Source organism: Myotis lucifugus, unplaced genomic scaffold (assembly GCF_000147115.1).
Source record: "Myotis lucifugus unplaced genomic scaffold, Myoluc2.0 scaffold_238, whole genome shotgun sequence".
NCBI classification, from domain to species: domain Eukaryota; kingdom Metazoa; phylum Chordata; class Mammalia; order Chiroptera; family Vespertilionidae; genus Myotis; species Myotis lucifugus.
This window is the reverse complement of record NW_005871286.1, coordinates 258,459-275,033: the sequence shown is the minus strand read 5'-3', so window position 1 is coordinate 275,033 and position 16,575 is coordinate 258,459. Positions and strand designations below refer to the sequence as shown.

The 16,575-nt window shown below is 35.3% G+C and overlaps 1 protein-coding gene across 1 annotated transcript in view; it reads left to right on the top strand.

The window, feature by feature from the left end:
• RIF1 (replication timing regulatory factor 1) overlaps positions 1-16,575 on the top strand; it is a 48,640-nt gene that overhangs the window by 15,381 nt on the left and 16,684 nt on the right. The window contains 10 exon segments of the mRNA XM_014464106.2: positions 529-602; positions 1,051-1,231; positions 2,843-2,950; positions 3,320-3,469; positions 6,429-6,528; positions 10,437-10,701; positions 12,053-12,095; positions 13,998-14,200; positions 14,755-14,854; positions 15,937-16,056. Of these exon segments, the coding sequence (XP_014319592.1) occupies positions 529-602; positions 1,051-1,231; positions 2,843-2,950; positions 3,320-3,469; positions 6,429-6,528; positions 10,437-10,701; positions 12,053-12,095; positions 13,998-14,200; positions 14,755-14,854; positions 15,937-16,056 (1,344 nt within the window).

Sequence of the window (16,575 nt, the reverse complement as noted above, 5' to 3'; positions counted from 1 at the left end):
GTTGTAAAATTTTGAGAAAATTGGATTTGCTGATTATGTTAAAGAAAAAAATGATAGAGTAATAATGTAAAAAATTAAGTATGTCACTATTAAGGGGACTATTTTCTGGGGTTAAAAGGGGGTTTCAGAAGGAAAGTTTTTTATTTGCTTGGACATAATAATAGTGTTGGTTACCGTTACAAATTTTGCAAGTTTAGTAACATTGGCTAAATTGTGAAAGGTGTACTTAATATAGGCAGAATATAGGTATTGTTGGGCCAGCAAGTTTTAAGTTAATAATTTTTATATCTGGAATCTGTCACCATTTCTCATTGTACATGGAACAGCTATGGTTAAAATAATAAAGAGCTTGATTCTTTGGTCAGTTTATTCAAATACATTTTTATCTTTTTTGTCATGTATGTCATAAGTTAAATTTTGTAAACCTTAAAAGGATCATGTTTCACATAATTATAGAAAACAAGTGTAACAAGAATATTCTACTCTTTATAACAAGAAGATTGACCGAAATCTCTCATCTTTCTTCAGGGAACGCCTGCTTTATTCTTAATTCAATTAATTTTCAACAATAATCTCTTGGGATGTGGTGTAGAAGATGAAAGGTAAGTTAAACTGAAAATATTCTTTTAAAAATATATAGATTTTTTATTGATTTCAAAAAGGAAAGAAGAGTGAGAGAGATAGAAACATCAATGGTGAGAGAGGCTGCCTCCTGCACCTTCCCCCTACTCTCTGCCCCTCCCCCTGGGGGATTGAGCCTGCAACCTGTGCATTTGCCCTAACTGGGAATCCAACAGTGACTTCGTGGTTCATAGGTCGATGCTTATCCACTGAGCCACGCTGGCTGGGCTGAAAAGAATCTTTGTTTATCTTGGAAAGGTGGCTTTGTTATGAATAAGATTCTCTGGGTTAACAATTTATATTAAATTTTGTCAAATAAGATTTAAAATTCATTTATTTTTCTGTTATTTTTAGAATTGTGTTGCAGTGTAATTAATGTATTTTGGGGAAACATACAGTTTATTTCATGGTTCAAAATTTTCTCTTCAGGTTTTTTCTTAACCTGGAAACACTTGTAGGTTGTGTTCTTTCTGGTCCAACTTCACCACTAGCTTTCAGTGACTCTGTTTTAAATGTTATTGATCAAAATGCAAAACAGTTGGAAAACAAGGAGCATCTCTGGAGAATGTGGAGTATTATAGTCATTCCATTAACCGAATTGATTAATCAGGTATGATAAAAGTCTGCTACATATTTATGTTTCTCCCAAGATTTAAGGAATTTTTTTTCTTGTTAGAGCATTTGAATAAATGAATAGAGGCTTGCCTTTGAATAGAAGGTGGTAGATATTTTTCCTGTGATTGGTTCATTTTCTACTTTTAAGATTACTTGATTTCTTTTCATTGCATTTCTGCCTTATTGTTCAATAAAGTATAATTTAAGGGGGACTAATCCAGTTCATTTTCTCCAGTAGAGCTTCTAATGCCAGAAGACTCACATACGATACAAATTTTCACGTGTATATCTTGAGTTCTTTCAGTATTTGTATTTTGGGGAAGAATAACTGTCATCTTGACTAGACTGTATGTTAGGATTCTCATGATCAAGCCATGTTAGTAAAGCCATATAGTAGTACCTAAATCAGTAATCTGTTGAGAGTTGATTAGTCCTTACATTTAAATACGTGGCAATATTGGCAGAGTTGTGGAGCTTACATTCTGTCTTTATTGGTGGTTTTCAACTACTTTATCAATCTTTAAAAATTATTCTTCGGGAAATATTTCACCATAACTCTCCAATGAAGTGATGACTCCGAAGAATTTATTAAGGGAGACTGCAATAGCCTTTTTTTTGGCTACTCAAGCCAGCACATCATTAAACACATTCTTCTGAAAGAAAATAGGTGTACGTTTTTAAATATTTTCCCAGTGTTTGAAGGACTGCAAGGCCCTGTTTTTTGTTTTTTTTAGATATATTTTATTGATTTTTTACAGAGAGGAAGGGAGAGAGATAGAGAGTTAGAAACATCGATGAGAGAGAAACATCGATCAGCTGCCTCCTGCACATCTCCCACTGGGGATGTGCCCGCAACCCAGGTACATGCCCTCTACCGGAATCGAACCTGGGACCTTTCAGTCCGCAGGCTGACGCTCTATCCACTGAGCCAAACCGGTTTCGGCAAGGCCCTGTTTTTTAACTCCTTTCCTGAATGCTACCTTCAGTGTGTGGTACCATAAACGATTTTGGAGTCATCTCTGGGATTACTTTTTAGGACTTGAAACAGTGCATTGTTTCTCAAGAGTTGCTATAACAAAATTATACCACAAATTGATAGCTTGAAACAATAGCAACTTATTCTCTTATAGCTCTGAAGGCCAGAAATTCAAAATCAAAATCAAGGTGTTTGGCAAGTTTCTCTGGACCTCTTGAGGGAGAATCTGTTTCATGGCTCTCTCATAGCTTCCCTGTTTCATGGCTCTCTCATAGCTTCCCGTGGTCACTGACAATTCTTGATGTTCCTTGGCTTGTATATGCATTACTCCAATCTCAGCCTTCATTTTCACATGGCATTCTTCTTTATATCTCCTCTAAATTCCCCTTTTCTTATAAGGTGACCATTTGACTTTTTAAATTTTGATTATATCTGCAAAGACCGTTTCCAAATAAGATCACATTTGGTTACAGGTGTGAGGAGTTTACCATCTCATGAACATCTGAACATTGGGGGACACAGTTCTATTCACTACACATTGTATATTAATTATCGCACTAGAATTAGATGATATATCTGAGCCAAACCGGTTTCGGCAATCTAATTTCTTTATAATTTTTCTTGTTTTAGACCAATGAAGTGAATCAAGGTGATGCCTTAGAACATAATTTTAGTGCCATCTATGGTGCATTGACTCTACCAATAAATCACATTTTTTCAGCACAGAAAATTCCAGGGGTAAGGCAACGTCAAATTTTTACCTAAGGAATTTGCATTTTTCTGAAAACATTGTTTTATCCTTTTTAATGAACTCCCATAGTAATTGTATCAAGACTTTTTTTATGACGTAATCAATATGGAAGAAAGGAAAATGGAGAAGAGATAAGTTCCTTTTAAAACACATAACTGTTGGTATTGTGGCATTATTACAGTTCTCCCATTACAGCCATGTTGGTAGATGGCAAACTTATCCTATGCTTGTCTCTTCTATAACACTTTTAATGTTGGTATTTTTTTAAATGTTAATGATGTATCCTATTAGGTATTTGACATGTAAATAATACACTTAAGTTTTTGGTGTGTGTGTGTGTTTACTGTTATTGTTAGGCCACCATGAAGACCTTACTTAGGACTTGGTCAGAATTATATAGAGCATTTGCCCGCTGTGCTGCTTTGGTGGCGACTGCAGAAGAGAATTTGTGCTGTGAGGAGCTTTCTTCCAAGATAATGGTCAGTTTGGAAGATGAAGACTTTTCGGTGAGTTTATCCTGATCCTGACCATTTTTTAATTTAAAGGATTATTTCCATGTCTCTGGATCCACTCGTTCATCAGTTTATTCTGTTATTTTGATTCCACATATGAGTGAGATCATGTGATACTTGCCTTTCTCTGACTGACTGACTTCATTTGGCATGATACTCTCCAGGTTGAATTTGGGGTTTTCTTTGTATATATTTATCAATTTATTTAACATTTCTGTGTCTTATGTAGCATATAAGTAAAGATGGGATCTGTGTTTTAATAAGTATATTTAAATTCTCATATAATTAGAAATAGCGTATATGTTCTTTTACTTTACATCTTTTTGTTTTTCCCTTTACTAACATTTTATTTTATTTATTATTTTTTAAATATACCTTTATTGATTTTAGAGAGGAATGGAGAGGGAGAAAGAGAAATAGAAACATCAGTGATGAGAAAGAATCATTGATAGGCTGTCTCCTGCAGGCCTCCTACTGGGAATTGAGCCTATCACCCAGGCATGTGCTCTTGACCGGAATCAAACCCCGGGACCCTTCAGTCTGCAGGCTGACGCTCTATGCACTGAGTCAAACCGGCTAGGGCTTTACTGACATTTTAATCAGGCTTTATACTTGACCTGTTTATATATTTATATATATATATGTATGTATGTATATATATGTAGATATATGTATCCTATTTCTTTTATCTTTTTATTTAATATATTTTTATTGATTTCAGAGAGGGAGAGCGAGATAGAAACATCAACAATGAGAGAGAATCATTGATCAGCTGCCTCCTGCATGCCCCACACTGGAGATTAAGCCCACAACCCGGGCATTTACCCTGACCGGGAATCGAAGCGTGACCTCCTGGTTCATAGGTAGAACGCTCAACCATTGAGCCACGCCAGCTGGGCTATATCCTATTTTAGATAATACTACTCAAATCTGTCAGATTTGAAGAGTTAACATCGTATAGATGTTAAGATTCTAGTCCAGCAAGTGAAGAGATGGATATATTACTATTCCACAAATTTTTGTTTTTACCACCTCCCAAGTTATGTTAAAAAGATTTGAGTTTTATAGTTACTTGCACAGTAATTTGTATCACAGAATTTTGCAGTAAAGTTAATTTGTTATAGCTTCTGTTGCCAATATATAGTTTGATGTTAATTTTCTTGTTAGCCTTTTTTTCTGTACATTTTAGGATTTTTTTCCCCTAATATTTGTAATTTATACATTTCACCAGGGTGTGTCTGGGGGCATCTTTTTACATTATTCTTTTAAATACTTGATAGACCTTTTCAATCTAAAGCACTGTGTCTTCATCTCAGGAAATTTTCTTGCATTAGCAGTACTCTGTAGTCCTTTTTGAGTACCATTTTACGTGGGTTTTATTGACTTACGAGTGTCCCGACTAACGAGTTTTTCGAGATACGAGCCGTCTCTCGGCCGATTTTGAGTTGCAAGCTAAAATTTGGGTTACGAGCCAGCTTCAGATACCCCACCGCTAGTTGGCGCAGCGAACGTCACAGTGAACGCCACAGTGAACGCCACAACATCAGCCCAGCATCACGTGTCTCACTCGTTCACTGTTGATTTGACATACGAGTAATTTGAGTTATGAGCTCCGTCACGGAATGAATTAAACTCGTAAGTCAAGGCCCCACTGTATTTAGGATATATACAATTTATTTAATAAACTAATGTCATTCAAAATACAGTGCCAGAACATTATGCAGTTGAACATGCTAGTAATGTTTGTCATGAAGCACCTATGCTCATGTTAGATGGGCAGTGCCCGCTCCTGCTAGTGGTTCCTGGATGAATGCCAGAGCAGCACTCATTACCTGCTTGTCCACACAGCCAGTGCAGAGAATTCCTGAACAGTTCACCTTTCTAATCCTACCCCCACACACAACAGGTTAAAAAAACACACCCTGACAGCTAACAGGTATCTACACACAATCACTCTACAGTAATGCTTGTTATTAAGATGTAATGACCTGGTTGACCCGCTCTGAATCTTTATGATGGAGAAATACAACAGCAGCAGGTAATACAGAAAATGGAGTCATTTACTGATGAAAACTCCACCCAGACCCGCACAATGAGGGACTAGCAATCATGGTTTTTAGACCTTTGGGGTTTATCTTGTGTTCCTTTTATTTTTCTACATGTGTTTGTGTTTTGCTTCTTATTTTTTTTAAGTCCAGTCTATTTTTTAAAATACGTTTTTATTGATTTCCGAGAGAGGATGGGAGAGGGAGAGAGAGATAGAAATGTCAGTGATGATTGGTTGCCTTCCTCATACTGGGGATCCAGCCCTGACCAGGAATCAATGTGACCTCCTGGATCATAGATCAATGCTCAGCCACTGAGCCATGCCAGCTGGGCAGAAAGCTATTGAAGTATTCTTTGACTCATTGTGCTGGGATTTCCTTTTATTTTTAGTCTTCCCTTGAAACCTATCCCCATATCTCCAAAAAACACCTGCCCTGTTTAAATAAATTTCCAGAAAAATCTGATACTTTCATGGGCTTATTTTTATTTCAGTTAGATTGGAGGAGAGGAAGGACGGGGTATGAGGTAGCTTAGCAACCTTTTAATTTTTTTGTTTGTTTTCTCTGGGTTTAATGAAGACCTGTAATTTTCAAGAGGAATTTAATCAAAAATCTAATTATAAGTGTAGCTCTTCCATTCCCAATTGATTCGTTTATATGTTGAGTTTTATGGCCATCTTAAAGCTGAATTATTTTCTCTGTATGTTGCCAAAAAAGTATAGTACATAGCACACAGCAGTTAACTGAGAAATATTCATAACCTATACTTAATGTAACTTATATGGTATAAACTATCACTTGTGTGTTATTGAAAATTATATATGGGAGTATATGTCTTAGAATTTTTGTCAGTGCTTACTGTTCTTGAAAACTATGCCAGTAATTGGAAGTTTTTAATACTTTTCTAGAATTTGTTGTTCTTGGATAGGATCATTCATGTTATTACTGTAGTGGTTGATTGCATCGACTTCTCACCATATGATATTAAAATTCAGTCCAGAGTTAAATGTAAGTATTTTCTTTACCTTTATTTGTTCAAATATTTTATAAACCTGGCTGTCTAAACTGCTGTCATGGCAAATTCTAATGGTTTTCCCACCTCATTTTACCTATTTTTGATACTGTATAACAGGGGTCCTCAAACTTTTTAAACAGGGGGCCAGTTCACTGTCCCTCAGACCTTTGGAGGGCCAGACTATAGTTTAAAAAAAAACTATGAACAAATTCCTATGCACACTGCACATATCTTATTTTGAAGTAAAAAAACAAAACGGGAACAAATACAATATTTGTATTTGCATGTGGCCCACGGGCCGTAGTTTGAGGACCCCTGGCCTAATGAAATGATTTTACTTATTCCACTCGGTGCAAAGGATTATCTGGACAAAAAACTTGGACGTTTGCTAAAATAAAAATGTTCTTACTTGTAGACTGATTTGAAATAATCATTGAGTTGACATTAAGTTCAAGAGAAAATCATGGCAGTGATTAATTGGTTATGATTTACAGAAAATTTAAAGTGATTCTAAAAACTTAACTTAGTTTTTATTGACTTAAAATTGCACAATTAACATAGTGGTATGATTTTTAAAACTACATGCTTTGGTTCATTCTAATAATGAGCTATTTTAATCTAATTGATTCTTTGAAATTAAATGTCTCCACCGATGAGTATACAGTTGAACCTTGTTTCCCAGTCACGTATCTCTCAGGTGACAAAGGAGAGAATGCATGAATTTGAGTCACTTTACCACTTAAAATCTCAAGATATTGTGCTGTGAATATTTTCATTTTTTTTTTGCTTTTGAGTCTGCTTATAATTATTGTTATATTTTCATTTTTTACTGTACATATCCTTCCCTTTTTGTTAAATTTTCATGTCATGTCTTTTGTTTTTAAAGTGTTTATAGATTAAACAGTACAATAGACATGTATGTGAGGAAGATTAAAACGGGATCATTTGGGGGTCTGGAATGAATTAGTTCAATTTACATTATTTTAATGCGAAAAAAATGATTCAATTTTCGAACAGCCTTTTGGAGTGAATTAAGTTTGAGAAACGAGATTCCACTGTATATATTTATACTATGTAGAAAATAACCTTCCAGTAATAATTAGAGTTAATTACTTTTCTTATGTGGAACAATTCCCAAGTTTTGTCTTTCATGACCTTCAGAAGTGAAGAGCACAGGCTTATTTACTGTTTGAGAATCCCTCAATCTGGCCTTGTCCGATATTTTGTCAATATTAGATTCAGGTTTCATTAATTTCTTTACAAGGATACTTCAGAAGTAATGCTATAGTTTTTTCTAGTGCATTATGTCAGCAGGCATTATGCCAGTTTGTCCCATTACTGATGATGTTAATATTTACTATTTGTTAGGATGGTGTCTGCCAGGTTTTCCCCTGTAAAGTAAATTAGTAAATATTTGCAATTAAGAAATTAATGTTTTGTGGCAAATACTTGAGATATTTAAATATCCTGTTCCTCAGCAAATTTACAGTCATGAGTTTATCATTCATTGATGCTTTTTGCCTGAAAAACTAGGTTGATTCCCAAAATGAGTTTATATTTCCAAGGAACATGGTTCCTTATAACTGAGAATGGCATTTAGAAACTGTAAGATCTGTTCATTGCCACTATGGTATCGCTGTTTCTGGATCCCCTCAGTGGACAGGGGTGGGAGAAATAGATGTGTTTGTGAACTACACAGTTACTTGTTTCTCTAGATCAGGGGTGTGGAACATCTGGCCTGCAAAATCATTTAGTCTGGCCCTGCCAAGGCATTAGGGGTGAGTTAATTAAATGTTTGACCAAATATAGCAGGTAATTTTTAAGTTGATAGTTTTGTATGGCCCAAGAATGATATAAATATCCAAATGGCCCTTGGCAGAAAAATGGTTCCCCACCCCTACTCTAGATATTTGAGTCTTAACCTTTTTTGTATTTGTCTACTTCAGTGATGGCAAACCTATGACACGCGTGTCAGAGGTGACACGCGAACTCATTTTTTTGGTTGATTTTTCTTTGTTCAATGGCATTTAAGTATATAAAATAAATATCAAAAATATAAATTTTTGTTTTACTATGGTTGCACATATCAAAAAATTTCTATATGTGACACGGCACCAGAGTTAAGTTGCTGACATGCCGAGCTCAAAAGGTTCGCCATCACTGGTCTACTTTCTCTAATAGTGAGAAACTTGGTCCCCATTACCCTCAATATATTTACTGTTTAATCATTATCTTGTATGTAACCAGTCTCCGGTCTTCTCAGCCTCAACATCCTGGCCACGAATTTTTGGGTAGACATTCCAATTTATATTCATGTCTGGAAAACTGCTGTTTCTAGGGAGGATTATTGACTTTCTTTTAGTAACACTTGTTTTGCAATTCACTACATGATATGTTTAATTAACAAGCACTGAATTAGAGTTTTCTCTTGAATCTGACATCTTACTGTAAGAGAATGGATTGAGGGAAACAACGGTAATTTTAGAATGGGGTTTATCCCTGTAGGTTAGGTACCTTAACAGAGATGGAGGGTACAAAGGAAAAGTTGAATAATGCCTTTAAGAGACTTTTTTTTTTTCTTTAAAGACATTTTTTTCTTTAAACCTAGGCCTTTTTTAAAAAAACATTTCTGCCCTAGCTGGTTTGGCTCAATGGATAGAGCATCAGCCTGTGGACTGGAGGGTTCTAGGTTCCATTCCGGTCAAGGGCATATACCAGGATTGTGGGCTCAATCCCCCATGGGATGGGGGGGCATGCAGGAGGCAGCCGATCAATGATTCTCTCTCATCATTGATGTTTCTATCTCTCCCTTCCTCTCTGAACTCAATAAAGTTTTTTTGTTTTTTTTAATTCTTACACTTTTTGGATCTCTTAACTTGTTCAGTGTTATTTCTGGGTTCAGTGTAACATATAGATGAGCCAGGAAGCAGTAATTTCTAAGGAAAATTTTGTTTCTTATTTTAACACATTGCGTACTGCATAGAAATCTCTTAATTCATACGCCAGGGACTGCACATTTTGGGGGCAAACTGCATGTTATTTAAATCATCATAATGCACTTTAGGTGTTGTTTTTCAATAATTACAACATTTTTATTTACTGAAACAATTAAAGTTCCTAGTACTTTTTTAACGTATGGTACTGCGTGAAACATTTTCCTCTGTGAAGAGGGACCAAACAAAATTTACATAAGTATCTAGATTCGCTCCTTTTTCCATGGGCGTGAAAAAACGAGAACACTCGTGAGCGGTCCTTAACAGATGGCGAGCGAAACAACTCCTGAGCAGTACGAAATGTGTTAAAAATATCTTTTTGTTGATTTTAAAGAGAGGACAGGAGAGAGATAGAGATAGAAGCATTGATGAGAGAGAAATATCAATTCGTTGTCTCCTGCACACCCCCTACCAAGGATCGAGCCAGCAACCCAGGCATGTGCCCTGACCAGGAATCAAACCGTGACCTCCTTCCTGGTTCATGGGCCAAAGCTCAATGACTGAGCCACACTGGCTGGGCTGTTTCTTAATTTTTAAAATGACTTTTAAGATTTAATTTGGGAACCTATCCTTTAATTTAGTACTTTCTTACAAATTAGTTGTTGAAATTCTGAGGCCATAAAATAAATTTTTGAAATGCTTCCTTGGAGAAAATGATTCATTTTTTTTCCTTTTTTCTCTAATTTTGTTTTAAAGATGATGTGATGATATTTATCCATTAATGGTATGTATATCATTTTAAGATTTGTGGGTATCCATTAATGGTATGTATATCATTTTAAGATTTGTGGGTATTACTAGCAAAGCAAGTATAGTAGATGTATTTGTCATTTAAATGTTAGATATAAAGATGGACAGTGACACTTTTCAAAGTACTTGAGTTTTTAATAAATTCAATTTTATTTTAGCACTGAAGAGAGCTTCAGATTGGTCCAGAAAGAAGAAGGAGCCCCTAGGCAAATTGGCTTCTTTATTTAAACTTATCGTGAGAGTCATCTATTCCTTCCACACTCTGAGCCTCAAGGAAGCACATTCTGATACTCTTCTCACTGTTGGGAACTCAATCACCAACATTCTTTCCAATGTACTTGGACATATTTCTTTGCCTTCTATGATGCGAAAAATATTTGCAACTTTAACAAGACCTCTGACATTATTTTATGAAAACTCAAAGTAAGTATTTGGGCTTAATAGCTTTGGTAGCTTTGAAGTATAAGTAGATAATTGAGATCTAGGTAGCAAACTTTGGTGGTTTTCTTATCAGCTTTGTTGCTGATAGTAATTTTTTATAATTTAGTGGAGAGGATAATAAGTATATTAAACCAGGCATTTGTTAAAAAGATAGTTGAAATAATACATAAATATGAGGTAGGAGTTCGTAGCCCGTTATATGCTAGTCCAATCCCTTTTCAATTTACTGTGTATCTTTTTAGATTTGTTAATACAAATAAGCATACCTATTAAATGTATGATGTATATGAAAGCATATTTAACATACTACTTTGCAATTCAGTATATGGTATGCACTAAATATATTATATGCATCTTGCACCATACACCTAAGAATCTCATTATTTTTAATGTCTGCATAGGGCTTCATGAAACTTACCCATGTTCCTGTTAGGGGACATAATATCCTTTTTTCTAGCCTTTCCCCTACAATGTTGCAGTTGAATTTATTTGTACTTAAGTCATTGTCTACATTTGCCACTTTCTGCAGAATAAGGTCCTAGAAGTGAAATTATTGGTTTAAAAGGATATATACATTTACATTTATGAATTATCTCCCAAAGTTTTAATTAATTTACATTTAATTGAAACAAGTAATTCCTTAAAGAAACCTGAAAAATTGCAAATAATATATTTTTAAAAAGCAGTTGCAAGGATTCATCAGTGTTCTTTATAACAAGTTTATATTGTGCAATCATAATATAACCTATATTTTCTAATTAAATTCACAGAAAGTTTTAGGAACAGATTTTATTTCTTTTTAATAATTCTTTATTGTTGAGGGTATTACATATGTCCCCCCTTTTCCCCCATGGACCCCTTCCAGCCCACCCCAAGCCTTCAGCACCCTATTGTCTGTGTCCATGGGTTATGCATATATGCATACAAGGTCTTTGGTTGATTACCTCCTCCCTCCTACCTTCCCCTGCCTTCCCTCTGGGATTCCCTACTCTTAGGAACAGATTTTATAAAGAACAAACTAGAGCCTCAAATCTATTAACTTTTTTATAGTTCTTAAGCTTCATCAGAAATAACTGATACCTTTTTTGGGAAAAGTATAGAAACAGATAACTGATATTAATACTTTGAGGTTTATTCCTGATGTTTTTCTGTCATTCTTTAAAGATAGGTCTATACCATACTTTATATTTGATAATTGGCCTTTTTAAAAAAAGTCTTGGGGTACATTTTTATATCACTATACATGCATGTCTCATTTTTATGGCTGCATTACCATACTTTTAGGTTTAACTTTCTTAAATATAAATGATATTGCATCTTTTTTTCTTCACAGGCTTGATGAAGTTCCTAAAGTGTATAGTTGTATGAACAACAAGGTAAAAAAAGACATACCCATAAACATACATTATGAAAATGTTAGGGTTTAAATAATTTTCTTCCTTAAATAGAAGTCTGACTTTTAAAGGGGTTATTATACTTCAACTTTAATGGACATTTAATAATATGGCAAACAAAGGATGGTTTATTTTGTTGGTTTGAAATACATTATTTTCACAGTTTGCAAGTTAGGGACCTGGGCCTGTTAGAATTAAATCAGGCTTTCTGTACCTCTTTCCCTGTTATGAATCCATAGGGTTTATACTAATGGCCTTCAAACTTTCTCCTGCAGCAGAATTACTTGGAGGTCTTGTTAAAACACAACTTCTAGGCTTTAGCCTTGGGGTTGCATGGAGCCTGAGAATGTTTGCATTTCTGACAAGTTCCCAGGTGATGTTGATGCTGCTGTTTGAGGCCCACATTTAGTTAAATTAATTTAAGAATGTATTTGGTTTCAGAGAGGGAGAGATAAAAACATCAATGATGAGAGAGAATTATTGATTGGCTGCCTCCTGCATGCCTCCCCACTGGGGATCAGCCCCACAACCCGGGCATGTACCCTGACTGGGAATCAAACTGTGACCTCCTGGTTCATAGGTCGATGCTCAACCACTGAGCCACGCTGGTTGAGCCATGCTGGCTGGGCCAAGGACACTTTTTTCCCCCCATATATTTTTATTGATTTCAGAGAGGAAGGAAGAGGGAGAAAGAGATAGAAACCTCAATGATGAGAGTCATACTAAGGCAGGGGATACAGCCGGCAACCTAGGGATGTGCCCTTGATCGGAATCAACTCTGGACCCTTCAGTCAGCAGGCCCAGGCTCTAACCATGGAGCCAAGCCCGCTGGGGCGGAGGCCACATTTTAAGAAGCATTGATTGTACCCTCTGGACCACTTTTTCATCGTGCTGGTTCACAGCAAAGCTTTACTTTTTTTAAAGTAGTTTTTTAAAAGAAGGATTTAAAAATGTTGCTTTAAATTCATGTAACTCCTATAATCTCTTTATGAGGGTAATTGGTTTCAATTGTTTATATATACAATTGTATAAACAATCTATTAGAATTGATGTGAAAAAGTTTTCTGTTAATGGAAAATAACCTTGAAATAAGGTTCTAGTATTAGTAATCTTAAAGTCACATGGTAATTTGTCAGCTTATAAAGTAGTATATATTGAAGGTGATGGATAGGCAGCTTTTAAAAGGCCATTTTAAGTTTAAAATTTTTTAAATTTTAAATTTCCAGGAGCATTATTTAAGGTTCACTACTAAAATTCAGAAGTTGTTTTAAAAACCACTTTTAACCCCATTGTTCAGTAGTAAGCGTTATTTTAGGAATCCTTTTTACATTTTTTCCATATCGAAAAGCATGCATATACATGCATACCCACAGGGCTGTTACCTACTGCGCGCATGCGCGGGAACATGCATTTTAAGTAGCGCCAGGCCTCCCGGGCCAGGCCTGCCTCGCCAGCCACCCTGCACCCTGGCAGCCTCGGAAACGTCCCCGCGTTTCTTCTGCCACAACCCGGCCTCCCATCACCCTTCCCAAGCCTGGACGACCCCAAGCCTGGACGACCCTCAGTCTAGCTTGGCCGGGCCCTCTCCCACCTCCCACAGGCTTGGGACAGGCAGCCCAGGCCGCACCAACTGCGCCTGCCCACGGGCTGTTCGCGGGCCCCGCCCAGACCTCGCCAAGTCCCGCGATAGCTCACGGGTTCACAGCTGCTTCGCCGTAACGGCTCTGCGGATCTGGAATGTTCTCGGAAGCTATTTGAATTTTAAAGATTGAAATAGTCACATGTTCTGTGCGTATTTTAGTTTAGTATGCTTTGTGCTTTTTTTTTCTGCTTTAAGCGGTACATTTTCAAGTATTATCCTAATAAGCTTTTTCTTTTTCTTAGTTAGAAAAGCTACTCGGAGAAATCATTGCTTGTCTACACTTCAGCTACACTGGGACTTATGACAGTGAACTTCTTGAACAGATATCTCCATTATTATGCATCATATTTTTGCACAAGAATAAGCAGATTCGAAAACAGAGTGCTCAGTTCTGGAATGCCACATTTGCTAAAGTGACGACATTGATTTATCCTGAAGAGTTAAAGTATGCTAACCTTACATAGTTATTCTATTGATCATGTACATTCACTTTTTAGTTTAAAAAATTTTTCTTGTAAGGAATTATTGCAGAGGATTTCTTAGTTGAAATGTTGTTATGTGGAGTACATGCTAATTATTAAACATTATTTGACCCTTTCTTTGGGTTTCAGAGTAGTAACCTCTTGGTTTTAGGAAAATAAAAAGCAATTTGAAATTATCCTTAATAAAAGAAATACAAAGGTCAGGAAATTGATGGTTATTAAATCTGGGTGATGTGCACTTGGGTACATAAAGTAATTATATTGTCTACCCTCGACATTTTCTGCAACAAAAATTTGAAAAAAATTTTTATAAAATTTGGAAATGGAAGAATTTAGCAAAAAACATTAAATGTTGCCAGTAATTTCTCTCAGTTTTGTGTTTGTAGAGTATGAAGTAGTCTTTAAGCTGGATGTCATTTTGCCACTTTAAAATTATAATTAAAGTGTTCTTGTTGATACTGATATTCACCAGTACTACTTGATTGAAGAAATGCATATTTATGTACTTTTTTAAAAGACCTATACTAAGACAAGCCAAAGAAAAATTTCTGCTTCTGTTGCCTGGTTTGGAAAATGTTGAAATTATGGAGGAATCCAGTGGACCATATTCCGATGCGGTGAGTTTTTTTTTTTTTTTGCTTTTGAATGACTAGTTTGTTATTGGATTTCAATGTAATTTATTGAAGTGATAAGCAAGTACAACCTGAACAGAGATACTTCATAATATAGGATTTTTTCCATAAAGTCAGTTGTCTGGCTTGAAATACTTTTATGAATGAAGGGCAGTAAATTTCACCATAGATTCTTGTGTAAGTAATCTCTGTGCTTGTTCATTAATGATCTCTTTTGAATTACTGTACATCATGTGTGCTGTTTTACAAAGGCTATAAATTATTAAAATACATGGTTAAATGTTGCTATTTAGATAAACTAGGAATAATAGTCATTTGTTCACATCTAAGCAAGAGTTACCCTTTATTTTCTCATTTCTTTCCATTGAATCATTCCTTCTGTCAGAAAAACACATCTTTGTTATTACGTCACTGATTGGACCAAAGTTACTTTGGCTAATGATACCTGATGACTATCTGAAGATTAAGGAGTAAAGGCATGGATACCGTATACCCCATGAAGTGAACATCCTTAGACAACTTCATCCTCACACAACTTATTTCTTCAATAACAATGTAGTCTAGTTAGTTTTTGTTTAGAACCTGTAAAAGACAAAAGGTCAAATACTCTTTAGTTTTGGTTTTTAGCTAAAAATAATAGATGGTTGAGACTTTTGATTGTAAGTTGGCTTGAAAAACGTATATAGTCTGCTGGGAGGGGCATGATAGTTAATATTTTCTATCATTCATGCTTATTGTTTAATGTCTTAACGTTTTATGGCTTTGGTTTTTCTTTTAGAACTATTTATAGTAGTAGGAGGGATATTTGATTTATTTTTGTAGTAATGTGATATATCTTGTTTTCAGAATTCATAAAATTAAGTGGTGCAAAACAGCTTATTGCATATGTTGGAGATACCAAATCTATTTGCTGTTAACTGAAATAGTGATTTTCTTTTCATTGACATGATTTTACTAGAGTTGAATCAAAAGAAATTTGAAATGAGTATTCATTACACTGGAAATTTTAAAACGTGAAAAGGAGAAACATTGTACTTAATGATATTGTTTTATTTGTCCTAAAACAGACAGAAAACTCACAATTAAATATGAAGATAAGTGGCATGGAAAGAAAATCAAGTGGAAAAAGAGATTCTTTTTTGGCACAACCAAAGGTTACAAAAGAAAATATGAAATCACCAGCCAAAGTATGTTCTTTCAAAGTTTATTTCATAGAACTTTTAAAGTATATGTAGCTTTTTCTAATTAGAAGAAAAATCTGTTAAAGACTAAAAGTGGGATTGCAGGAGAAGATCAGTTTGGTCTGGAAAGACCTATATTAGAATGGCATGGATGTCTTGAAGCTTTGGGAGATGATTCCTTCTTAGTAAAGTTAGATCTGCATAATACCTTGCATCCATTAAGTAGCAGCCTTCTTGAGATGGAATGAAACTAGATTTGAATAGCTGTAACAGCATAAGAGGAAAACATTGTAGAACTTATATTATTGAATACAAACAAAATGCCTAGGTAAGAAATCTATTTTAACCTCAAATCTAAAACCAAATATCTCTCTAGTTGCCGTTTAACCGATTTATATTATTGGTATGTAGGGTATATGATTTTGGCAGCTGGAACTTGACTATTTAATACTTCACCATGAGAGCCATAGATATACTCTTCTCCTATTTGAACAAAATGATTTCTATGTGTTGGCCTGAAAAACA